At 37.9% G+C, this 27,865-nt stretch overlaps 2 protein-coding genes across 2 annotated transcripts; both read right to left on the bottom strand.

Moving 5' to 3' along the window:
• Positions 1 to 783: 783 nt before the first annotated feature.
• On the bottom strand, positions 784 to 13,513 carry LOC149146844 (uncharacterized). Its single transcript, XM_089441474.1, has 3 exons — positions 12,977 to 13,513; positions 1,494 to 1,580; positions 784 to 1,400 (listed from the first exon to the last, which is right to left on the bottom strand). The coding sequence occupies exons 1-3, from the start codon at positions 13,118 to 13,120 to the stop codon at positions 1,197 to 1,199; spliced, it is 435 nt and encodes a 144-aa protein (XP_089297600.1). The 5' UTR covers positions 13,121 to 13,513; the 3' UTR covers positions 784 to 1,196.
• On the bottom strand, positions 13,137 to 14,012 carry LOC149146843 (pentatricopeptide repeat-containing protein At3g22690-like). Its single transcript, XM_089441640.1, has 2 exons — positions 13,578 to 14,012; positions 13,137 to 13,394 (listed from the first exon to the last, which is right to left on the bottom strand). The coding sequence occupies exons 1-2, from the start codon at positions 14,010 to 14,012 to the stop codon at positions 13,137 to 13,139; spliced, it is 693 nt and encodes a 230-aa protein (XP_089297766.1).
• Between the last annotated feature and the right edge of the window lie 13,853 nt (positions 14,013 to 27,865).

Raw genomic sequence — 27,865 nt, 5'->3', positions numbered from 1 at the left:
TGTGTCTGAGTTGGAGCCTAAATTTGCATGTGATTAGGAATCATTTTTTACATCCAATATGGCATCCTTGGTTTCACCTTTTTTCAGCCCCATTTTGCATCTTGTTTTATGTCTTTTCTTACATCTTTTTTTTTTCCTTTTTTTGCACCCAAGTTTGCATCCCAAATTTACACCATTATTTGCATCATCATTTGGCATATTAATTTGTAACGTTTTTTGCTTCTTTTTAACGCTCAACTTTGCATCTTATTTTACATCTAGTTGTTGTCTTTTTTTGCATCTAATTTGGTGCCCATTTATGTGTCCTTGTTTTTGCCCAATTTGATATCCTTTTGTATGCCATGTTTTGTTCCCTTCTTTGTGTCAACTATTGCACAATTTTTCACTTCTAATTTAAAACACTTTGTATGTCAATTGTTTGCATTTTGTATTAATTCCTAGTTTAACATCCAATTTTGCATCCATGGTTACATCTGCATTTGACTTCTTATATAGAGTATATTTTTCTTTACATATATGACCCCCTTTATAGATTCATAGTGAAATATATGATAGTTTCTAAATATCATTAAAGCAGATATCACAATTCAAAATCATTTGTAAAGAAATTTAAGAGAAATTGACAACATCCATCCAAAAAAATAACAATGTGTCATTAACAATTTTCAAAACATGTATAAAATAGCAACATAATACTAATAAAATCAGTATTATTTTTAATCAAAACAAGTAAAATTCAAATATGATTAACAAATCAAAATATTTCATGAATATCGTTATTCTACGATAAATTAGCAACATACATAAATCAAACTCATCGTATGATTACAAAATCAAAATGTCTCATTGATATAGGGTAAATTCACAACACCCATCTAAACATAACAATGTCATTCTACACAATAATTTCTTCATAAAAAACAATGCATGTGCATGCCTAGCTACCACCACCAAGATCATCCTCATGATCATCTTGACCATCCTCATTACTCTGATCCACATCATCACCAACACCGCAACTATCATCATCATCTCCTCCTTCACCACCATCATCCTCATCCTCATCCTCATCATCTCCTGATATATGTTGAACATAATTTGGATCATCGTCTTGGCAATCATTACCTATAGCATTTTGACAAAAAAAATCAATATTACATGTTAGTATTAATTACATAACACAACGCATGTTTTTGTTATACAATGTTAACCATAAAATGAGGTAAGATATAATATCTAATAGTACTAAAAAATAAAATGAAAATATGGTTTAAAAGTATATTGGAAATCCAACTAAAATTACATACCATAGAGTCCATCCAAACAACAAATTCAACCCATCTCTTTTGCTGCAGCACCTCCTTTTCCAAATGATTTGGAGGTCTTCCATATTTTAGTTCCTATCAATCAATAAATAGGGAGAAATTAGATAACAATGACTTTCTTCTAGTACAAAATTTATTAAAAAAATATCACATGTTTAATATACTTACAAAGGTTGTTATCAGTGCTTTTAAACCTTTCTGGCCACTACGATGAGTGACTTTTTTCTTGGTTAACCTCGCCTTGGATGCCTTGTCCTTAAACATAAACCAATTCAATTTATTTTCACACAAATACATGTCTAAGATACTTATAAGTATTAATACATTCTAAATAATGTTTAATGAAAAATTCAATACCTGAATGCTCTCATTGCCGGCTTTTCTTTATGCATCCAACTTCTCATATGATTTTACAAGTTCTTTCCATACTTTAAAAGGTATGTCAATAGGTCTTTGTTTCAGTCTTTGATCCTGAGGCATTTTTTTAATTTTTCTTGTTTGGTTAAAAATTTTGGTTAAAAAAAACCGAACAAGTAATTCACATCAATGGCATGGGGACTCTATGGATATGTGTAAAAAAATGGCTATAAAGAAAACATCCAAAAAACATATGAGCTCTCCCTTTGATGGTCACTTGGGGCATATGGCTGGAAAGGAACAACTCCATTTTTTAAAATCAAGGACAATCCTTTCTCAAAGTCCTTCCTAATATTTGCTCCAAATGTCTTAAAATGAAAAACAAAATTCAAACGTCATCCTTAAACATCTCCCTTAAATATAACGTTGGACCATAAATTCTTCATTTTTATTTTTATCGGCTCTGGAATGATTTTTCTATATGCAATTATATAATGAAATATGTGTGCACTAATGAAAAAACATTGAGTTTCATTTTTCATAATCACAAACAATGAAAAAAGAATCACACGTAACTAGCATCATTTTGGAAATTTTATATTTATTAAAAATCTTTAACATGTTTTCCTCCCATATCTCATAAAAAGGTGTGAAATTTTTTATATACTCTCCAATAAGCACTACAACAAAACCAGCGATTTGGAGGTTTTACACTAAGTTTTTCAACATCGAGCTTACTAGGGCTTGCACCACCGGGGTTATTAGTAAGAATCTCATGAGGTTTGCATAGCCATGATTATTAGAATCAAAATAGTAGGATTTGCACTAAAAAACAATTCATAGTGCTTTCCTGCTGGGGAGAAAATCACAAGTTCAACTTCTGCAGTGCAGAGCACCGAGAGCTCGTAAGCTTTCTTCAGCGATCCACCTACGTTTGGAAAATGTAGCCTGCCTGCTGGCAATGTTCTCAATCCTCTTCCTCTACGTCTTTCCCCTCACTATTCTTGTATGTCCTCTTTCGTTTTTCCCTCCAAACAAACCCTCTCAAATTGAGAAAGCAGAACAACTCACTCGATGAGAATCCGAATCCAATTATCGCTTCTAACAATAACCCAATACGATACCAGAAGTGATTACACAAAACCTCATTGACTCTTCATTTGTTTGGAAAAGAGCCAAGCATAAACTTCTGACGAGGGTTTCCATCTCAAGTCTGGCTCGCAGGACGTCGCTTAGTCAATTGCGAGAAAAGTTTTCCACCTGCCTGTCACATACGGTTTGTCACACTATATATTAAAATAAGGTTGATCATACTAACAATAAGGTTGTATAGTGTAAAAGGAGGGCTCTCCTGACTGCATTTAGTTGGTTTATAGAAAAGATTGCTGGAATGTGTAATGTGAATGCTCTGCTAACTGTTTTTTAAGCATTTGGAAGTATTAAAACCCCCTAGGATAATTAATGTAAGACCTGTTAATTAATGTGTAAAGATGGCTATTGTCCTTGGGCTACCTTAGCTGTTCGTGTTTAGTGATCTGTGGTATTATGACTCCTCAAGTCACTATTAAACCATGAGAACCATGCCCAGGCAGACTAGTGTGACATTGTGGATGAGAACCAAAACTAGACTCCTATAACCTCCTTTTTCATCCTTTAAATTTCAGAATTAACTGACTATTCTAGTAATCGTTCTTGAGCACCTGAAGATGTGCACCCTAAATAATAAGAATAATACCTTGTAACATATGAATAGTCCATCCTATGCATGTAGGATATGCACATGAGGTCCAATAAAATCACTAACCAGAATACCAGGTGTTATTAAAGCCTCTACAGGTTGATATATATGAATGTTATAGTGTGCAGGAGTATGATTCAATTCCATACGAAAATACAAAACATCTGATAGGATTTCCTTATACCTCATAGGCAAACAACCATTGTCCCTTCTATACATGAGCAGAATAAGTGCTTGGTTCTCTACACTAAATAAAGACAAAGTATAGTACTTATTACTGACAAAATAGGATTTAAATCGCGGTTCAATTGCTTGACATTCAGCTGGTCACAGAATTGTAGAGTGCATAATCATAAGTGATGTTGCGAGCCTCATTGCTCAAAGTCTAAGGGTCTTGTGAGCCATAATCACAGCCATGTATGGAATATCTTGTGATTATGGCATTTTATGAGGTCAATTCTTGTGAAGACATTTCAGTTTATAATAAATTTTGAACCTCAACAGAGTTTTGGCAAGACCTAGCTGAGCTAGGACATCAACAACACAGCTGATATGAATGACATAATCTAGCCTCAAGAGGGAGCCTCTTTTGTTTCATCACTCTAACAATCTATGAAGTGGTGGAAAGCATAACAACTTCCCCTTGAATATGACACCTAAACTGAGTACAAATCCTAAATGATGCAGCCTTTGGTGCATGTCTCTCAAAGTATCGATATTTCAAATGTTGAAAGCTCTTGTGCCCATTTGATATGCATTCGATTGCAGTTCCCCTGAAGAAAGAATCTTATAAAGGTGAGGCCATGGCCAATATGTTATCCATATCCATTGGAGTTGCCATTGCTTGACAACTTTAGTGTGATCAGTCCCACCATGATTCACATGGGCTTCTACTCAACACTGGTTGTTGCTATTGTAAGAGTCTTCAAGCTCATTGAACCCATAGTATTGATAAGTGTATTCTTTGGGTCTCTGGTTTTCAAATTCTGCCTATGTTTTCCTCTCAGTATCATTATTTCAAATGTTGAAAGCTCTAATTCCCATTGCTGTGTATTTGATTGTGGTTTCCCTAAAGAAAGAAGCTTATAAAGGTGAGCCCGAGGCCAATATGTTGGCCATATCCATTGGAGTTACTATTTCAGCTTATGGGGAGGCCAAGATGAATGCATGGGAGGTGATTCTCCAGTTAAGTGTAGTTGCATGTGAGACTACCCAATTGGTTCTCATACAAATTCCACGAACATCAAAAGGGATTAAGTTGAATCCCATCACATCTTTGTTGCTCCTTGTTGCCTTGTTTTTCTCAGCACCCCCTGGGCCTTAGTAGAATACCCATTTCTGATAATCAGGGTCTCTTCCTTTGATTTGGATTACATGACATTTCTGCTTGTGCCTTGGCTCTTAATCTTGCAGTGTTTCTTCTGATAGGAAAGACTTCAGCCTTGACTATGAATGTTGCTGGTCTTGTCAAGGACTGGCTGCTCATAACATAATCTTTGTCTGTAATAAATGAAAAGGTTACAGTCATAAACTTGAGTGGGTGTGGACTGGCTTTTCTAGCTATCTGTTACTATAATCATTTGAAACTTCAAGCTCTCAAGTCCAATGACAACCAACCAACGTACCTCAGCAGTGCAGCTGATGCCAATGATGAAGGAGAAGGTTTGATAATGACGAGTGGGAGATTCTCAATCAGAGATTCAGAACCAGTAGAGAAAAATCAAACTCAAGCTTCAGGATTAGGTATTTAGATCATTAATATTGTCTTGTGCTAGAGATTACTGTTCTTGGATTGGCTCCTCTATGCCCAGATCTATTTGCAGGGAACAGGCCAGTCATTCACAGTGAAGAAGATAATGACAAGATTAGTGTATAATGATGGACAGGATGGTGCCATGGTGCCAACCTAAATCTCAAGTAAGGAGACATCTATTCATCAATTTGTCAAGAAGCATGGCCTACAATTCAATTGCTCTAAGCCTATCACTTCTTCCACCTGTCAAATAAATTGTTTCCTGTTTGTTTAGTTGACTATGGTTCTAATAAATATACTATTGTTTGATGTAAAAAGATAAAACAAAACAAAAAATATGGAAAGTTGTGACCCCATTTTCTAACTACAAATTGAAATCGGATTACCATAGTGACCACCTCTACTTATTGGAATCAAAAAGGGGGTGGGTTATGCACAATCCTCCGTATCATTTTCTATTACCAGAGATAATTAAAGCCACCCTAAACTCAAGTCTTAACTATGCTGATAGGGTGTTTGGGGAGGGGGATCCCTTACCAACCCACTATAATCTGCACAAAAGCATCCTAAGAACATATGCAAAATGCTCTCCTATCATCTAATGTCCAAGCAAGGAAACTCTTGAAAATATTATCTCTGGTCTGCTGAATGTAGGGCTAGTCTAATAGGTGGAAGGTGTGTTGGAGAGGTAAATCCCCTCTACGGATAGAGGCGATCCCTACTAGCCCAGCAAGGGTCTAGCAACAATCAAACAATGCTGCTATGCATGTTCCTAATTACAATTAAACAAGAGGCAAAGAGCACCTACTTGGATTCCAGCGCTGTTGTTTGACGAAGAGATGTAACCTTCGCTCCTTCGCTTCGGCTGGTCACAATCCTCCGCGATCCCCGCGAATGGATACCTGCACACACGAAGAGGAAACAAACACAAGCGTGAAATCTAGTAAAAGCAACCATACATCAGTCAGAAAAGATGTAATTCACATTTAACCATTGCAAGTACAAATGGGAATAGAACAATAATAGCAGTCATCTATTATTAATCAGAATAGAGAAGAGTACAACCAAATGTTCTGACGTCGGTAATCTTCTCAGGAGGGGCCAGTCAGCATGTATCTCAAGCATTCACCTTTGAGGATGATTCTCCCAAGACCAACAACAACTCTCTCTCTCACACAAGCAACACAAAACAACCTTCCCTAAGCAATCAATCACTTCCACACCTAGCACACCAAATACCTATAGTAGCAGCAATCTGAGCACTATAAGCTCTATACAATCCAAGCTATGTCTAACTAGCTGCTCATGGTAATGGTGAGAGTTTATATAAGAGAAGGAGTCTCCTAAAAAGGTGGAAGGATGAGCTTATCTTCAAGGGAAGTTGTTGGAAAGGGTCGAACAGACATGCCATAGAAGGGAGTCGACATTCACAAAGCTAACAACCAAGCCTGGAGAGATCTGGAAGGCAGGTTGTTTGAACAAATTCGCCCAAACTGGATCAGCGCGGATTATAGGGAAACTGCCGCGCTGTCAGCACATATCAGTAACTGGACAAGTCACGTCAGCGCGGAAGAACACGGGAAAGGCGCGCTGTGCACCATCGCGGAAAAGTGATGTTCTTCCGCGATGGCAGCGCACAAAATACACTGGAAAGCGCCTGTCATCGCGGTTATTTTAGGAACAGACGCGCTGATGCACAAAACTTTGGAAAAAGTGGGTTTTTAAGCCAGTTCAGGGATCAAACACTTAGTGATTGTGAATTCTGGACACAGCAGGGTGACTGACAGGAAGGCAGTGATAAATTACTGTGTAACAAGGTGCCATACTCTGGATCAGTCTGGAGTTGGTTTACCCCTAATGGGTGGAAGGTGCCATACTTTGGATCTGCAAAGTATCTGTCTGGAGTTGGTCCATAACTCGCTCTGATTATGTATGGCCTAGTCTAATAGGTGGAAGGTGTCATACTCTGGATCAGTCTAGAGCTGATTTACCCCTAATGGGTGGAAGGTGCCATACTCTGGATTTGTCTGGAGCTGGTCCATAACTCGATCTGATTATGTATGCTCTGTAACCTAATATGGCACAACCCCGAACAGGCATCAAAGATGTTGATTGACCACCAAGGCAGAAGGTTGAGGTGAGAGCCCATCTAAAGTTGGAAGGAAAGAAACTATGGATAAAATCTTGGCTGCTCCTCTGAATCCGGGGTAGAATAACAGTTAGGAAGTACCCTGTGTAAATGATGAAACAACATAGAAATGCTCCCTTAGTGCTTCCAGATGTATACCAATTAATGAGCATTCAAGTGTTATTTCAAATATGAATCAAATTTGAAACAATGTCAAAATTTTCCAAAATTCAAGAGAGCAGTCCTGTAAATGAAATCAAAGTTTAGATTCCAACATACAATGGTCAAACTAGTTCCAAATAAACACATTAATGATGTTCAGATATGACAGAAAGACACCAGCACCAAAGCACAAGACTATGTATGTAAAACAATGCATCCACAATAATAATAATAAAAAATAAAAATAAAAAATAGAAGATATATACTAGTTCCAAAACAAGAAAGTTTACATAACAATGATGCAAATAAACCCCAAAGTTTGATCATTCAGGACGTTAGCATGATCTCAAGAATTCTGCAGTAAAAGCTAGTACTTGAACTCCTAGTAACAGAAGATAGAACCAGTGTGGTGCTAGTATTATTGAGCGGATGTTTGGGCTGTTATCAGCACTGATTTAGTTTTGGATATACCTAAGATATCAGTGATGCAAAAATTTTCAAAAAGGAAACGTTTTGACAGAGCAGAGTGTGATCTGGTTGCAGAGTAGCTAACCTTGTTCATAAATTCCAAAGGGCAGAGAGATAGGCTTGTTCATGCGTTAATGTGAGTCTTTAGAAGATGTATCAAGCTATAAAATACCAAACCCATCATGAATACTTGCAGATTAGAATAATGTGATCTCAAACTCCAGACATCGAACTTCAATAACATAGATCATTCCAATTATATTAGTCAAATTGTTCATCTTGTTTTGGCATGACTCTGTCCTTGGAGATGTTCTCTGTTGCTAGATTTATCAGAATGATTGCAAGAAAGCAATGGAAACAGGCTAAAAATTAAACTGTTTATGCAGTCAATTGTTCCATCATGAAAGTGACTTGGAAGGCGTGGATCTCATGCATTTGAATGTTATGATGAGCAATAAATGATTATTATGCCATTTGTGTGTTTTATCTCTCATAAACAGATTCAGATCTGAAAAGAATTAGATTTGTAGCCCTGAACGTCAAGCAATTAGGGCAGAATTTATTCAACTTGCCAAGCAAGTTGTTCACCTTGATTTAGGGTCGACGCTTCTGTAATGTGTAGATCAAGAAAATGGTGCAACACTTACCCTAAATCCTTAGTATGTGAACTTACACAGGAACTAATGGAAATTTCAAGCCTCCTGCAAACAATTCTGCCTAAGGATAACGCAAATGACAAAAAGGTAATTTGTATCAACAGGATGACCAATGTCAAATATTTTTTTTGGGAAGATTAGAAAACAGCCAGTCATGATTTTGGCAAAACTGAAAAATCAGTTGCCAGTTAGAAGATGCATATATTTTTGCCTAATTAATATATACATTTTTTTTCTTTGAAAAAAAAGAAAAAGAAAAAAAAGTCAAATATTATGTAGAATATTACAAGAAGGAACATAGGTTATCAATAAATGGATTCCAGCTATAACTGTGAAAAAAATTATTTACCTCGGAACCATTCTGCAATCACAAGAAATTAACATAAAAGCCACTTATCCCTGCCTGATAAATAAAATAAAATAAAAAAATTAAGAAAAATCTCATCCAAGACTTTCACAATGAACTCTGGGAGCAAGAGTAAATCAAATTGAAATTGACCAGCCTCTGCTTTTTTCAATCTTAGAGGAAGTACTAAATAATTTACAAACCGTTTCTCTGTTTTAAACATCTTATACACTCCAAGATAATTGAAAATTATTCCATTTAACCTGGGATATAGATCAGGACAGACCAATCCTGTAAAATACAATAGCAGTAGATTGAATAAACCATTAACTTGGGGAGGATGAAAAGAATATTTAGTTCCACAGAATTCTATAGAAAGAATAGGAAGTTCCACAAAATTGTAAAATAGAATTCATGGAATGCTAGATGACCAGTCTACAAATCACTTTTATTTAGCTTAGTTTATTTATTAGTGAAAAGTAACCTTAACTCAGCTGCAAACAGTTGTATCTTAGGCAACTACTCTCCATGGTCAGTCCAAATGGTGAATAGAATTCATACTTGCAATGTTCAGAAAGGTTCAAATCTCATGGGGATTATACTGGCCTTGACTCATGAGGACTTCTCACTCTATTCAATGAAGCAAAATAACTTGAGACAACTGCAAGCAACTAACTTGTTTCTGCCTTTCTGGAAAAAGTAATTGAACTCGAATTGTACCACCTTGCTGCAGCAAACACATAGTTAGAAAGCTATGTCGCACTGGCTTTGGGACGGGGGGTAGCAGGGATGGTGGGTAAGTTTCCGGAACCACCAGAGTGCACCCCCAAATTTTTCAGGGGACAAAAAGTTGGAGATGGCAATAATATATAAATTATTTTATATATTATAATAATAATAGTAATAGTAATCATAAATATTTAAAATTTTGAAAATAATAAAATATTAAATATAATAATAATAATATTTTTTTCTTAATTCACCACGATAAATATAAAACATTTAAATAAATAAATTCCAATTGCAAATAAGAAACACTGTGAATAAGAATTTAAATAAATTCAAAGAGAAAATTTAAATAGATCCCAAAAGCCGCCGTTGATGCCCACCCCCCTGACACTGATAAAGATTATAAATACAGTCAGGGATAAGAATTGCAGAGGAATAGCAAGTATTGACTGAGAGTATGATGCACTGGAGTCTGTGAGTGCCAGCGCCGCAGAAAGGAATTGCTGAGAACAATTTTAGAATGATATGCTGAGATGACAGGTAGGATTTAGAAAATTAGAAGCAGGTAGGATTTAGACTTCAGGCAGGTGCAGGGATGGATTTAGGTTATATATATCTATATATATAGATATAATCTTGAACTGTCAGTAGGTTCAAGGGTCAGTTGACTGTCCCAGATATTTTTGTGAGGGACGGATTGGGAATGCCCTAGAAGTTCCCATGTCTCCCATGATGCCCCCAGCTATTCTGGGACATTCCCAAGCCATTTTTAAGTCCCCAAAACACTGGAATGCAGGGTACAAGGGATTTGTCATCAGGCACATGTTGACTCTCCATGCAACATAGTTGGAAAGTAAGAGAGATATGGGAGACACGAGTTGAAAAAAAAAAAAATTAAAAAAAAAAGAGTCTGAAGTACAAGTTAATTACAAAAATGTAGATGAAAGTAAGAATGACCAAAAATTCTTTTAGTACGAATGACCAAAAACACTCCAGTGGTATTTCATTAAAGAACATAAGTTTATTATTTTGAATCCTGACTGTCTTCTCCCATATAATCAACTTCTAAAAGGTTAAAAATTCCTCTAATGTTTAGCAAACAGACAAGTTGCTGAGTCGAGAGAACAAAGGAAGGCAAGTAGCATCTGTCTCCCTCTCAACCCTGCACATCCTACCCCGCACCTAGAATGGTTTCTCTTACTGTAGAGGAGATTCTGTAGCACATAAACAAAAAACTTAAGAGCCACCCTTATTGTCTTTAGCATAAACACTCTCAATAACGAAAAAGAATTTGACTTTGTGTTTAAAATGGAAAATGCATGATGTAGAAGTAGTTTTAGATAAGCTAACTCTAGCTGCTTAGTACTTACTAGATTAGGAATGACTGCCACATGTTATTCATGGATATAAATTTTAAGATAATGTGTTGGATAGCAAAAGGTTAGAATATGATTTTTATTAGTATATTTGTTGTACTTTGAACTGCAGCATTTTGCTTGGAACTGGATACAACTTACGCTTAATTAATTAAGATAAGCTAACTATAGCTGATTAGTAGAATGGGGACGACTTTCAGTGGTTGTTAATAGTAAATTAAAAGTTGGATGAAAAAGTGTTAGAATGAAACTTTTATAAGTTTAGGTTTGTTGTACTTTGAGCTGCAATATTTACTCAGAACTGAATAAAACTTATGCCTGATTAACAACACATGCAACAAAATATTCAATATGAACATATAAGGGTTTAAACCAGGAATTTCAAGTAAGGAGATGTTAAAGTCCTCTCTTTTTTTGAAAGATGTAAAGCAATGAAAAATATAGCACATACTTAGAATCAACAGGGGAAACCATTATTATCCTCATTTTGTTACAAGTTGTATTTTAATAAAATCTTAATTACCCCAAAAATCAAAGCATGCAGCATGAAACGATATTGAAGACGACTGTGTTGAGATATTATCTAAACAGCACTGTTGAATGAAAAGAGATTCAAACTTCCTAATGCCAATCATTTTCTGGGAATGGAACCTAAGCAACATTAAGCTAATTAAGACTCAAAATTTCTGTATTTAAATTTCATAGACAATTTAATTCCTCCAGAGCAGATGGCTTCTCATTGACTTGAAGTGTTTTGAGCTGTATTTTTCACTCAATTTAGGTTCATCGAGTCATACGATTAGCCCTTGTCACATGCCAGCCAGAGGTCACAAGTTCAAACTGTGCAGAATCAACAATTGCAAAAGTAAACCTCTCAACGAGCCACTCAGTTCTGCACTTCAACATGTTACATAACAAAGACTCAACGAGAACCCTTTTAACATAATGCTACAATTCATTTGAAGGTAAAGTTCAACCTACATGCATAAAACTTCAAATAACATAACAATCAACCCTCAACATAGCATGATAGCCCTTTACACATGCCAGCCAGAGGTGACGAGATCAAGCCCTGGGGTCACCGATTGCCAAAGGCAACATCTCAATGACCTAACAAGTTATGTTCTTTCCGCCACTGTGATCAAAAACTTCTAGGATTTTCTATCTAGCGACTTCATTGATTATCTGTGAAGTTAAGACATGCTATCCTGATATTTGAACTTTTACCCATGGAAATTAATCTTTCATTCGAAAGGAACACTTCAGTGATTATCTATGAACTTAGGACAGGCTGTCGTGATATTTTAGTTTCACACACGGCCATAGAGTTTTGCTTTTAAATGAATACCTCATTGATTATCTCTAAAGTTAGGACAGGCCGTTGTGATATTGGAAGTTTTAAGCATCGAACCGCGCTTTTCTTTTAAAGAAATTGAAATGCTATGTCGGAAGTGATTGTTATCGGGTTTACAGATCCAGTGTAAAAAACATTGGGATTAAATGTTAGAAGTCTAGGATGTAGTGATTTCATGCACTATATTTTTTTAAGTTAGGACGGGCTTAATAAACCTCTAGAATTGTCTAGATGATTAAATCATCGCCTAAATTCGATCTGCATAACTCGAAGAAAACCATTTTGGGCAAAAAAAAAATGCAATTCATTTTAAGGCAAAGCTCAACTTCCATGCTTGAAACCTGAAATATCATAACCTGTCCTAACTTTACAATTTATCAAAGAAATCACTACATTCTGAACTCATCAAGAGAACTAACGCTTCACATTTCATTTTTGAAAATCATTCGTCACAGGCTATCTCTAAAACGCAACAAGAACCTCTTTATCGCGAATTCTTTTAAAGGAAAAAGCTCAATTTTCTTGAAAATATAAATAACGCAACAGCATGCCCTAACTTGAAAAATGATCCATGAAATCGGTACCTGGGAAGCTTGAACGAGCTCGTCCAGGGAAGCCGGAGGTGGCAGCTGCTGCTGCTTCTGGCTGTGATAGACCGCGCCCAGTTTCTCTTTAACTCCATGTTTGCTGAGTGAAAACCCTCGCAGCTTCCTCAGAGAAGACTTCATTTTCGCTACAGAGATTTTATGCTTCAGAAACAAAACCTCGAATCACCGTCTTAAAATGCAGAAAACCCCCCCGTCCTGAATCTGTCCGAACTCCATTACGCAAACCTCGCAATAGCCCCTCTGAAACGGTCAAGACATTATTGAGGGTCTTGGTATGAACGGGCATGCTGAAAATGCTCTTGGGCTCTTTTCTCAAATGGAGCACAGTGGCGTGAAGCCAACCTACATCACATTCGTGGGTGTTTTGACTGCATGCAGTCATGCCACAACATCTCTGTCAAGACATTTTGTCAAACAATAGACGTGCCATTTCAATACTTGCACATTTCGAATAGAGATCTGTGAGGGAGGTATCTACAAAGATGTTGATCTCAATCTCATTTCTAATCATGTAACTATGCACACACTTACCTCGTTGAAGAGCTTCGACCTATGTACATGCTCAGAGAACACTAACCATAGTAACGGGACCCGGTACCACCTCCTCTAGCAGCATTTGATGGAAAAGCATCAATGCCTCATAGGAATGTCCATTCTGAGAATATCCAACAATCATAGAGTTCCATGACACCAAATCTCTCTCACACATTTTGTTAAACACTTGGCGTGCGTTCTCTATACTTCCACATTTTGCATATAGAGCAAGAAGGGCGTTCCCCATAAATAGATTGCAATCCAATCCGGCTCTTATTATAAAATGATGAACCTTCATCCCCTTCAGAATAAAGGGAAGAATGAGTTCATCGGGCTGTATGCCTTTCTGCCGCATTTGGGAATAGAGTAGGAGGGCTTCCTCACAGGGTCCATTCACGGCGTACCCTCTGATGGGCACATTCCATAAAACACAGTCCTGTTTAGGGGAATTTTCAAAAACCAGTCGTGCATAATTCATGCGGTCGACTTTGTATAGAGGTTTATTAGTTTGCTTAGCAAGAAAATATTTCCATGAAACCCAAATCTGAATATGTGTGTACAAGCTTGCAAATATGAAGCCACACCTTCGTAAGTATCAATAACGGCGTTTGGCTTCTGTGTCTGTTTAATTTAAGCTCAAACACAACATTAGAAATGAAACCTTCACTCTAGATCTAAGGATATAGGGGTCAACATTGGATATTGGATACAAGACAAGGTGATCAAATGTATCTCTTGGACTAGCATTTTTTACAAAGGAATACAAATTTTAATGCTTATATTAACATGTATGTATAATATAATAATGAAATAGTCACTCTTTAGTTCATGGATAAAAGTGTTGGTGTGGAAGGAAATCTCGAGGGATGTGTCACTATAGTCATAAAAATTTCATTTATTGTGGCACATGGAGAACTTATTAATTGGGTGTAGCTTTAAAAATGGATAGGAGTGTTATCCTCCCCACCTAACTGCAATTCCTACAAATGACATATTTAGTGATTAATGAGTATATTGTTGTAATAATTTTGAACCCTGTGTTAAGAAATCCCTATGCAATCCAATTTAACTTATGTACCATCCTCAAAATGAGGAGGAGTCATTTGTGGGTTTCCTTAGAATGTGTATTTCAAGGAAGAATGTGTACTTTGTCGATATGTTGAAAGGTTTTACGGTCTTTGTGTTTTAGTGTACCATGTCATGTTTGGAATTGAGCGTTGGGTGTGTTGGAAGCCAACTCTTGGTAAACTCAAATACACTTGTCCTAAGGAGGGAGTTGGGGTTTTAAGGTTCTCTGGTTGTAAAAGCTTTCAAAGTCAATGTTTTTCATCCTCTTCTTGCATATTGCAGCCTCAAGGCCATTCGATGAGTTGGTGGTCATGCTTAAGGTTTTCATCCTATTCTTGCATTGTGCTTAAGGTTGATTGGTACCTTGTTCCATGAATTATGATCAACTTTGGGTCCTCTTTCAGTAGACACCTCCTAGCCACAGTATTAAAGTCAACATATTGGTTTCCTTTACTAATTTTAGCTTGTAATAAATTTAGATGTAATGGTTGTCACACGCGTTCATATACAACTACCTCATAACAAAGCTAACACAAGCACTTCTACCCATGCCTACATCACATCACAGAGGAGGAATCAATCAATATTATTCAATATCCCGCATTCGAGTATCCCTCCTTTGAGGATTCAATCCAACATTTATGGAGATCAGGTCATCCATTTACAATAACTAGCTTTGCCATATAGCATGTTCATATTCCTATTTTCATGGCCGAAAGTACCACCGACATATATCTTATGCAATACGAATAAATAATTAAAACGCCTCAATGGATGCAATTCATCCTATAATGCATAATGCATATATTAGATAACCCGAACCATAGGCTCTACCATTTCAAAACAAAATCATTTATCATACATAATCAATAATCCGTCTGCCACAGTTGCATGACACGTTAACATGTGTATCTTAGGGATTATGCACAATTAATCAGAAGCGTAGCATTGGATGCATAGCACAAATAACTTGTACCATAGTTTATACAGTCGAGCCTTAACCACAATTAACAAATTTGCATAGCGGCTCAAGCACGACTATTCACTATCTTAACAAAAGACAGGTTAACACCAATTCTACATAAGATCCACATACTGTGACTGTAATTAGAATTTCATTTATGTGCATCCATAAAATCATCTCATTAACGCCACATGTAGTGCATTTAAAACTCAAGCAAATTCTCTCATATGCTAAGGAATTTATAACATAGAGGGTAAGAAACCAACATACAGAACAATCCACGCAAGTGAGTCAAACTAGATCAAAAGAGAGAACGACACTTGGAAAACAGAGCACCGCTACCCAACCTAGAAATGACTCTTCAGTTCACCACCGAGTCGAGGTTCTTGCCATGGATCAACCGCCTCCAATTGATCTATGCAATGGGTATTTAATACCTTCTTTCATGATATGGTTTCCATTAGCGGTGTCTCGCTTTTATGGATCTTTTTATCCATTTGCGTAGGCTTATCTCATAAAAGCTCACCTTTCTCTCCCATGGGGATTTTCCTCATAGAAGATTGCCTTTCTCTCCCGCACAACTTTTATGTTTTTCTCAATGGATATTTATCTCCAATCCATCCAACTTATCTAGAATTAAATCGAGAAGCTTTACCATGAAAGAATTATCCTTTCCCATTCACCAATGTGATTTGGCAAGAATCTCATCTCTTGGTGTCTCGCTTTTCCAAGTGATTAATTTATTAATAATGTATTTACTTTTTATATTACACATCATACCTAGCTTTTTTCAGCTTAGGTTTGCAAAGTTTGACACACAAGGGAGGGGTGTTACATTTTGGATCCCTCTCTTTCCTTAAGATCCCTCCAACGGCAGCTAGAGTTCTTAGATGACTGTAAGGAGGAAGCCCCTATTGGAAAGGGACAGACAGTTTGAAGGTGTCTATCTTGTTGGTAATTCCTATATCAAAAAGTTGTATTTTCATAGTCCAGGGGTTGGGAATACACAATTCCCATCCACTTGAGCTCAATTTTATCTCGCAAAACTTCATTGGGATCTACCTAAACACATATGCAAACATAGGTGAAAATGCCTTTCAAAAGTCTTTCCCTGTCTACTTTGACGAATCTTCCAATAAAATTGCCCACTTTTTCTAAGAGATCTAGATGGGTAAAGTGAATGGGAAAACTGGGAATCTTACCCATACTAGAGTAGTCATCGGCAACATAGTGAGAGGATTGAAGTTGGGAAACCATGGCTTCACTAGAAGACCAACTCATCCCCAAAACCATGGACCTTGGTCAAGGATTTTTTTCTTATCCTCAAGACATTTGAAGATCACCACAAAAAAACATGGGTCTACATCCACCCAAACCGGCGTTCATCCAATCCTATCATAATCGAACAGAAAAACGCTACTTTTTCAATAGAAAATGGGGAATAAAAGTATCACCCAAGGATAATGACCATCGCATCAAGCACTCAATCATAAGGGAGGAGCAATAATTTGACAATCACACGTCCTTGATTTCTGTTGATTTAACTCTGAACACTCACGTAATATTCTCTTGCTTGGCGAATTAAACACCACTGCATGGAATGGACGAGGATTGAGCCGAACCCTGGATGAAGCCCACTTCATTCTCATCTAAACACAAAACTATATATACGTCAAAGCTATTACAATAGATTCTGACTGTCAACACCTCGAAGTTCTGTTTATATGTGGCTACCTTTTATGGTTACTATTGAATGTGTGATTGGCAATAGTAATGGCAACTTAGGGCTGCCGAATTTCCTTCGATTCCCTCACTACATCCTAACGCAAATAGTTGTTCAATGCCTTGGTTGTCTTTCAAAACTGGTAGGCAGCGTCTTCTTTGATATTTCTCGATGGTTTTAATTCCACTACAATCACAACTTTCATTTACATAAACTTCGTGTTTTCGCACGAGCGACGATTGTTCCAAGGTGAAATGTCACTTGGATGGTTTCAATGTTGTTGACCCATCATAACTAACTAACGGATATGCCCATTACAATTTTATACCACCCCATTATCAATATCAATTATGCATGGGAACCAATTAAAGCAACTTTTCACATTAATTTTATATGAGCATGAGAACATGTGTTAACAAGCAGCCCATAAAGCCTCATTTTGAATGCCATAGTCACTTAGAAGGAATTCCTCTTGTAGTAGCATCCTCCCTACTAAACTTTGCTAGTGCTAACATTAGAACCACCATTACAACAAGATATCTTTCTAGTGTTGACAACACCATTATAGTAAGATACCTCAAGAGAGACAGAAAATTTAAAAAGTATGATAGTAATACGTATCCAGAAGATGGTATTGAAACTAGTAATTGTTCACGAATCCATTAGATTGTAAGGTCATTCTCATTATCATAATCATTGTCATCATCATCACCATCATCCTTGTCATTGTTATTGCCATCATTACATTATCATCATAATCACCATTCATGCCATCATCATCATCATTATGGACATTGTTTGCAATTGTTCATAATTGTAGATGTTGTAAGAAATATCATCAACCCAAAAAATGTGATCAGTGCTAGAAAAGGGTTGTTTAGGACACATTGATATACGTAAGAGAAATAACAACTCTATTTTTGGCAGATGATCGATGATGATCATCATCACCACCATTATCATCGTCATTGTCATTTTTATCATCCCCATCATCATCATTAATGTAATTTCTATCGACATTGTTGTAATCATGCATCATCATCATTCATGCCATTATTGTTTTTGATGATGACCTAGATGAAATTATGATCATGACACCAAAGATAATGCTTATGATTATGACAATGACAACATCTAAAATTGGGAAGATTCGCCAACGTCATTAGCATCGTCATCATCATAATCATTGCCATCATCATCATTGTCATTGTAACCACTATCGTCTTTATCATCATAATCACAATTCATGTCATCGCCATCATCTTCATTTTCATCATTGTCAATATTATTGACATTGTCATCAATTGTTCATAATTGTCAATGCCATAAGGAATATCATCAATGCAGAAAATATGATGAGTGTTGGAAAAGGGATGCAAAAGCGAACATAGAAATGGGGGCAACAATAGAAGTAAAATTGGATGAAAAGTGGATACAACATAAGTAGATGCACAACAACATGAAAAACCTGACACAAAAGTGGATGCAAAAGTAGATGCATTTGTCAATGCAAACTTGGATGCAAACATGAAGGCAAAAGTGGAAGCAAACATGGGTCCAATGGTAGGTGTAAAACTTGGCACAAATTGTGGTGAAACAAATGTGGATGCAACAACGGAAACAAAAGTATATGCAAAAATGGATGAAACAAAAGTGGATGCAATAAGGGATGCAAATGTGGAAGCAAATGTGGTTGCAATGGTAGGCGCAAGATATGGTGCAACAAAAGTGGATGTAACAATAGACAAAAAAATATGCAAAATAAGATGCAAAAATGGATGTAAAAGTGGAAGCAAACATTGATGCAACAGGAAAAACAAAATTGGATGCAAAAAATGGATATAATGTAAGTAGATGCAAAAGTAGATACAAGACGAGATGCAAAACCCAATGCATAAACCTGACATAAAAGTGGATGCAAAAATAGATGCAATATTTGATGCAAAAGAGGATGTGAACATGGATGCAAAATTGGAAGCAAACGTGGATACAACAGTGAGTGAAAAACATGGTGCAAATTGTGGCATAACAAAAGTGGATGTAATGATAGATGCAAAAAAAGAATCAAAGTATGATGCAAATGAAGATGTAAAAAGGGATGCAAAAAGTGAAATTTAAAATGGGTGCAACAGTGGATGCAAAATTGTCTGCAAAAGTGGATGCAATAGAAGTCGATGCAAAAGTAGATGCAAAACGAGACACAAAACCCGATGCAAATCCCGGTCCAAAATTGGATACAAAAAAGGATGCAAAAATAGATGTAGTAGTTGATGAAAACCTAGACGCAAATGAGGATGCAAACGTGGATGCAAAATTATAATCAAAAGTGGGTGCAAAAGGAGGTGCCAAACTAGGCGCTAATTGTGGCACAAAAATATTAGATGCAATAGTGGGTACAATAATAGATGCAAAAGAGGATGTAAATATGGATGCCAAACAAGAGGGAAAAGTGGATGCAACAAAAGTAGATGCAAAATTTTATGCAAAACTAGACACAAAACACAATGTAAAACTTGGTGCAAAAGGGATGCACAAATGGATGAAAAAATGGATGCAAAAAATGATTTTAAAAAGGATGCAAAAAAGGATGCAAAAGTCGATGCAAAAGTTGATGCAAGTGTAGGTGAAAATGAGGATGCAAAAGTATGTCAAACAAAATTAGGTGCCAAACTTGATGCAAAACCTGGAACAAAACCTGGTGTAAAGGATGATACAAAACTTGGCATAAAATTTGGTGCAAAACGTGGTGCAAAACCTATTGCAATACCTGGTGCTAAACTTGGTGTAAGATTTGGTGCAAAACTTGATGCAAATTTTGTGTCAAGTTTTGCACCATATTTGATAAATGGATGCAAATAGCACCAAAAATGGGCTCTAGATGCAAAAAAAGAAGTAAAAAGGGACACTAATCGCTGGTTTTGTTGTAGTGATATGATCTACACCATAAGCATCTGCCAACATCATCCAAACCTAAAACCTGCAATACCATTCCCTTAACCAACCAACAATAAGTATCATCTGAGATAGCAAGATGTATCATTTAGCCACATAAGAATCATCACCAAAGACTTCTAACCAGAATGCCAACAATGCATTATTCGAAGAATATGCTCCCCCTGAACCTGTTCCATCTGTTCACTGTCAGATCTGATCATGCATATATCAGCAAGAAGTATCAAGGCATCATCATCAATCAGATATAGATAACATCTTATGAGTACCAACACATTTCCACACATCATCAGTAGATTGTCACCATCATCAAACAGAGCAAATAATTGACTGAACCATATTAGACCCTTTTTCCTTAGCCTGTCCCACTACTTTTCCTCAAACCAACATATACGTGACTGTGTAGCTTCGAACTCGCATATATACATGACTTGTCTTCATGAAACTTGCATATGAGATTTAGAACAATGAGGTTTCATACTTTCATCTCCCCCTGAGTCTGTTATGTCTGTATACTATATTATGCCACATCTTTCTGAATGTACTTCCTTTTTTTTCCATATCTTTGAGTGTGATGATGTTTTCTCCCTTTGGTATGGTGGCTAAATTTTACTCATGCATTCCTTTACTATATGTCCAAACTTGTTACAAGCATAACATCTCATATGTTTCATATTCCTTCTATAGCATTCAATGGCTTTGTGACCAAACATATTGCAAGAAAAACAATATCCCTTAAAGTACCTGGAAGCTAATGATCTTTCTGTGTGATGGCCTTGAACCATTCTACTTCTGCATCTGGCTACAACATGTCCAAAATTATGACATATGAAGCATACAACATTATTCATCGGAGGAAATAACCGTCTATCACTTCCACAGTTAGGAGTAAAAGATTTTCTTTGAAGACTTTCTTTCCTTGATTGTTGATGGGGTTGACCTCTTATCTTCTTGTTGAGAATTTCAGGTTTTTCATTAGAGTTCCTTGCCTCACCCTGTGAGCTAGATTCACCTTCAACAGATTCATAAAAACCAAGACTAGTTTTGATAGCAAGAGACCATTGACTACTAAGAATATCATCCAAAATATTAGTACTGTCTTGAAATCGTAACAGATTATATTTTTCTTCTAATTTACTTTTTAAGATATTAACCTCAACCTGATGTTGTTCTTCCTTTTCCAGATGTTTCTTCTTCAAGATTTCTTCAGCCTTTCTTCCTTCTTCCACTTGGTTCCTTAATTTGAGAATCTAATTTTCTTGTTCTTTATCTGCTTGAGGTAGTTCTTCATTCTGCTTATTTTTTAATGATATCACTTCATCCTGCAACATTTGACGTACTTTGAAGGCACACTCCAGCTGAGCTTTTAATCTGGTAACTTCTTCTTTGAGGGCACACTCCCTTTTGTTAAATAGATCTTGTTGATCTATGATTTTATCTGATGCTTCATTTGCTTGTTCATCTTGAGGTGATTTGGAATCTAAATCCTTGCTTCCATCTAATAGCCAATTGTCTCTCCTGCTATCACCGTTCCTTTGAGCTGTGTTCTTCTTCTGAGGTGCTTTCTTCTTTAGCTTCTTTCCCATTGTTTCTACGGATCTCCTTCAAGCGATCAAGCTTCTACCAAAGGACCTGCTCCGATACCAATTGTTGGAAAAATACTGGGGGGGCGGGGGTGAATCAGTATTAGCAAGTCAATAAAATTTTCATTTCCATAATTAGATTTATATACGCTACTTCAATTAAGGGAACTCACGTGTATACGCAACTGCATTTAAGGCAACTAGCGTATATCCAACAAACTTATGATTTAGTTAATTCAGCATATGTTGATCTTTAATCAGTGCATCAAAACATCATTAACCATATAAACAGTAACCAGGTGCATTAAAAACAGAATAGACCATCACACATAAGAAATACACATGAACACCAAGATTTAAGGTGGAAACCCAATGCGGGACAAAAAGCACCTGCTGCTGTCTTCTTTTAATATAAGAAAAACCTATTTACAATCTTGTACTGGCGCAGACTCATACCAGTATGCAAGCACCCACCTGCAGAAGGCTACAACCTTCTCTCATTCTCCAGCTTCTACTGGAAGGGAGCTACAACCCCCTGGCTCTTGTACTAGCTGATATATTTACTAGTACATAGGCACCGACCTACAAAAGGCTACAACCCTCTCTCGTTTTCCAGCTGCTACTAGAAGGGAGCTCCAACCCCCTGGCTCTTGTACTAGCCGATATGTTTACCAGTACGTAGGCGTCGGCCTACGGAAGGCTATGACCTTCTCTCTTCCTCCAGGGACCACGTTTCATAAATTTTCAGACTAGATACTCCTAGAACACAACACCATAATCTGAAGACCACGTTTCATCCAATTTTCATACTGGACCCATCAACAAAATTGAAGCTCAAAATCAATCACCACTGCAATACAACCATTGCATTAATGAATCATTGAATACTCAATCATTAATCCCTGAATCACCCAACAACTGAATCACTGAAGCCCTGTCATCGAAACACAGTCACCAGAACACAGAGTAGAACCCAAAACTCTGCAACAACCACTAGAACCATCTGCAAATTCAGACATCATACTTCATAATGTATATGCTACTCTGATGAGCCAAACCAGCGTGTATACGCCCTTTTATCAAAGAGAACCCGCGTACAGATCTGCAAATACTAACTTAAACACTTCACAACTATTTCAAAATTTAGTCATACTCAGACCATAACATTTACAGAATAAAACATGAGTCAGTGATCAGATCTAGTCTATCCATGATCAAACCACATAATGATAATACATTCTAAGCCTTAAGATCCCGATCCATCATCCACATAGGTGCATCCTTGGTTCAGATCAAGCAAAGCATCACAAACCCATAACCTGCATATTGGATCTCACCCTTCATCAGATATTCAATGCTTGCACGCCTAGCCTAATGATCTTCTCCTCCTTTTATAGTTTTAGGCCTTTCTCAATACCATGGACCAAAACCACTTAGTACCAATACCTTGGACCAAATACCTAGGGTCAATACCTTGGACCAATACCATGGATCAAAATACCATGGACCAAATACCTTGGACCAAAACTTAGTTTTCTAAGATATACGCTCTTTTCCTTCTGTGAAAGTGCATGTGTACATTATATGCTACTTTTGGTCTGTTAACCCGCGTGTATACACTTCTTTGTCAAGGTGAACGTGTGTATACCTCTCTCTGATCATTAATTCTTTGTTATTGACCTGCCGCACTATGATCTGTCATCTGAGTGATTTGTCATCAAGGACAATACCTATATCATAATGCCAACGACTCCATCAGCCTAACCATTTACCAGACTTCCATTACGAAGCATTTAGAGCTGGAAGTTTCAACTCCTTATATAAAAAACTTTCCAAAAGAGGATCAACATGACTGGAACAAGGCTCAGTCGCTCTGGTCAGCACTAGGGACAGCCATAATCCTTGCAAATTGGCGCAAGGAGGACACGGGTCATTAGCTCTAGTCTTGTATACTGGGAAAAATAGAAGAATTTTTGGAAATGATGCAAAAGGGAATTGTTCTGCTCATGAAGAGGGACACAATGGGAGTTTCTTCATGAAGGGGAAGCATGTAGGGTTCACTGTAAAGTTCCTCTAGGATCATGGAATGGGGAGTACAAGGACAGTGACAAAATGCTGTGTAATAGAGTTGGGCTAGCTACCTAGGATATTTGCACAATTTATGGGCACAGCAGCTGACTGCTACCTAGATTTGCGCAAATTCTGGGCAGAGCAACTAACTGTCACCCATATTTGTGCAAATTCTAGGCTGAGCAGCCTTGCTGGGGAAATTTGTGCATTTCCTACTGCGAGTGTTGGCCATTGTGACCAGCAGGCTGCCAGAGAGGATTGCACAATTTCTAGAGGGAAGGCTGGTTGCCCTCCAGAAATGTGCAATTTTCAAGGGGAAGTTTCTCAACTTGCAGCTGGACCAAGTCCGGGTCAACAGACAGTGAGGGGAACAGATCAAGCTGTGACCGGTCAAATACCTTTGTGCAAGAAAGACACTAAAGCTTGTGAACTTGACGAAGCAAGGCAAGCTGTTGTGAAGGTTAGAAGGGAGGCTCCAAAATGAGGCTAAGGCAAAATTTTGGATGGTGGTTCTAGCCGCTACAACACTTCGCGAAAGTACTTAACATGCATTGTGTACAGTTATTAAGACTTATCCCATAGAGTCGCACATCAATAGATCAATATTTCATAAAGACATTATTCAATCACAGCATATCTCACAACCATAAATAATAGAAGTAAACAGATAAACACGGGGATTCTTCAACAGTCTTCTTTATTGATCTTCAATATGGTATTACAAACTCAAAACTACCCTACGCACTCAACTGCAGGGGTCCGTGCACTCAGTTGTGGACACTACTCTAGGCATATGCGTACTCCGCTACAGAGCCTTTCCCTCCTCTATGAATCACTTCTTTTCGTTATCTTCTATCGACCCATTACATCCATCATCATCGGATTTTTCATCGTGCCTTAGACTCTCGAAGACACACCTACTTATACAATCCCATGGTCCGCGAACCATGGGTGGATCTCAAAACCAATTCAAATTTACATAAACAAGGGGCTAAAACCCCTTTTACTCTTAATTACCTACGTGCTCCACATTCACAAATTGTGGAGTCTTTACATCTTTTCACAAAAATTACATCAAAACTTCAGTTTTTAACCCAAAACTGATCCTGGGGACTCCATCCCAATAGGTCCCCAACACAAAGGTCGTGACTCACCTTCGATTCACTCGGCTAGTGCTGCATCTTGCTGTGAATATCCCCAGCCCCACCTGCACTATCGCAACCTCAACAGCGCTCTACATAGCTGCCTGCTTGACTTCTTCCACTAGCTGCTCCGTAGTTGATCCTTCTGCGGCCAGCCTCATCATTTGTTGGGTCTGCTGCAAGCCCGTCAGCTTCTCCTAAATGTTGGTTATGACTTGGTAAGTTTCTTCTAACAAAGGTCCCAACCCGGCCTTAAGCACGACCTATTTCTTTTGGGCTACTTCTACCTGGGCGAGGAGCTGCTTCCCCTCCTGCAACTTAGCGAGGCGTTGCGCTGGAGCAATTGAGCGCATTGTCGCCTTGACCTCATCGTGCTACTTCTGCACCTTGCGAACCTCTGTATTCAATATCTTCAGGTTTGGGTCTTCCTGCAAAGTCGTCATCAATTCCATTGCCTGCTCAAATAAGGTCGAGTAGTCAGAGACTGCGGCATCCAAAGTGGCCATCCCTTCTTTTACGGTGGCACCACACTGGTCCCTCACCTTGGGCAGAGTTGTAGGCTGTAATTTGAGCTGCAACTCCATTATTTTCATGTTGAGTTGGAATTGAACTCGTCCAACTTCTACCTTTACGTCACGCACTCCAACGGCTAACTTCCTCATCTTAGCTTTTGGTTGTGCGTCTGCCCCTCTGGTTAGATACTCAGTCACTATGATGATATAACGCGCACCTGTCTTCTTCCTTGGGGGCTGAATTGGCCCAACGAAATCAATTTCCCATTTTTCAAATGGTTGCAACGATACTTGAGGATTCAGTGGAAACTCGTCCCTCCACGATGGTCTGTCTGTTCGTTGACATGCATCGCATGCCCTACAATACGCTTTAGAATATTTGTGCAGCATATGCCACCATAAACCTATGCACAAAATCTTAAGTGTTGTCGCCTTTCCTGCATCATGTCCTTCTACAACCCCTCTATGAGCTTCAGCGAGGATTCTATTTCGCTCAAAATCTGGCACATATCGTTGCAATATCTCGTCTGCACCCATATTATACAAATGTCCTGCAATTACTGAGAAATCTGTCACACGCACTACTAGTTCCTTCTTTTGCTGACTTGTATACCCTTCCGGTGCCATTCATGTAGTCAAAAAGTGAATAGTATCTGCAAAGTGGTTATCTTCTACGCGCACCATAAAGAGTTGCGCATCAGGAAACCCTTCCTCCAAATTAGTAGGCTCCTCTCCTATTTCGATCGATGACAGATGGTCATGTCCTACATTCAACCTACTTAGCTTCACAATAACCTCAAAGTCATACTCCTGGAATAGCAACAACCACCAGTATATCTTCCCCCCCAACATAGGGTTATTTAAGGCAGAATGATTTGTTTACATTTTGAAATGTTCGCCAAATAGATAGTGCCTAAATTTTTTAAGCACGTACACCATAGCCAATCCTTTGCACTCTGTTGTTGAGTCTTTTCGGCCTTTGATAGTTTCCTGCTCATGAAAGCTATAGGGTGGTCCATCTCTCCTTCACTGGCCTGTGTTAGCACGGCTTTCAACGCAATACAAGAGGCATCAAAATGTACATGGAATTCCTTCTTCTAATCGGGAAGACCAAGATCGACGTGGTGACCATATTTTCCTTCAAAACATCTAAAGTGCACTGACATTCTTCATCCCAACATAATGTAGCTTCCTTCTTCAACAGTTTCTCCATGGTTGCGGTAATCTGAGCATAAGCCTTGATGCACTTCCTATAATATCCTATATGTATGAGCGTTGCGGGTAGTTGTTTGACACTTCTTGGGGCCTCCAAATTCACTATCACCGCGATCTTGGCAGGGTCCACCATCAGCCATTTCTTTCACACCACATGACCTAGCAAGATCCCAAAGGGGACACAGAATAAACACTTCTTCAGATTCAGCATGATCTGGTATCTATGACACGTATCCAGCATCAGACGCAGACTTTCTACATGGCACTTCGCTAAAATGAACACCGTCCAGTCATCAAAATACACCTCCAAGAACTTATGAATGAACTCCTTAAATTCTTCTATAAATACGTGAGAGAATATCGCAGGCGCATTCTTGAGTCCAAACAGAATTACAGTATACTGGAAACAACCCCATTCTGTTATGAAGGTTGTTTTTCTCCTATCCTCTGGTGCAATCTTGATCTGATGGTATCCAGAAAATCCATTAGTGAACGATTAGGCTTCCTGCCCTCCAACGTTGTCTAATACCTCCTCAGTAAACGGTTTCGGAAAAGGATCATGGATGCAAGCATCATTAAGCTTCCTTAGATCTACACAAACCCTTATTTCTCTCTTTTGTTTCTTCTCTTGAACCACAATCGGGCTCACCCAATCAGATTCTTCCACAGGTTCAATGATGCATACTTCTAGCATCTTATCCAACTCCAAGCAAACCTTTTCCTTGTATTTGGGATTAAAGTGATACAACCTCTGCTTAATAGGCTTCGCATCCGGTGTCAGAGTAATCTTCATAACACCCAAGTCACCTATTATGCCATTCAGGTCCAAAAACTTTGTAGGAAAAATATCCTGGTACTCGCAGAGTAACTCAACAACTTTATTGACTGTGGCATCATCCTAGTAATCCCCAATATTCACAAATTTTTTCTCTGCTTTAGTACCAATGTTCACTTTCTTTGTTTTCAATAGCACGGTGATGTCTAGGTTGTCTATTTGCAAACGTTGGACCTCACAATGGCCTTTGGCTTCTAGAATATTACTATTTCTGGGATCTTCTTCCTCCTCCTCAGCGATCACATTATAACATTCTAATGCCTTGTA

Source organism: Pinus tabuliformis, chromosome 9 (genome assembly GCF_031772625.1).
Source record: "Pinus tabuliformis cultivar Carrire ecotype Pingquan chromosome 9, CPIR1, whole genome shotgun sequence".
NCBI lineage: Eukaryota > Viridiplantae > Streptophyta > Pinopsida > Pinales > Pinaceae > Pinus > Pinus tabuliformis.
The sequence above is the reverse complement of the archived record's forward strand: the minus strand, read 5'-3'. Positions and strand labels throughout refer to the sequence as shown.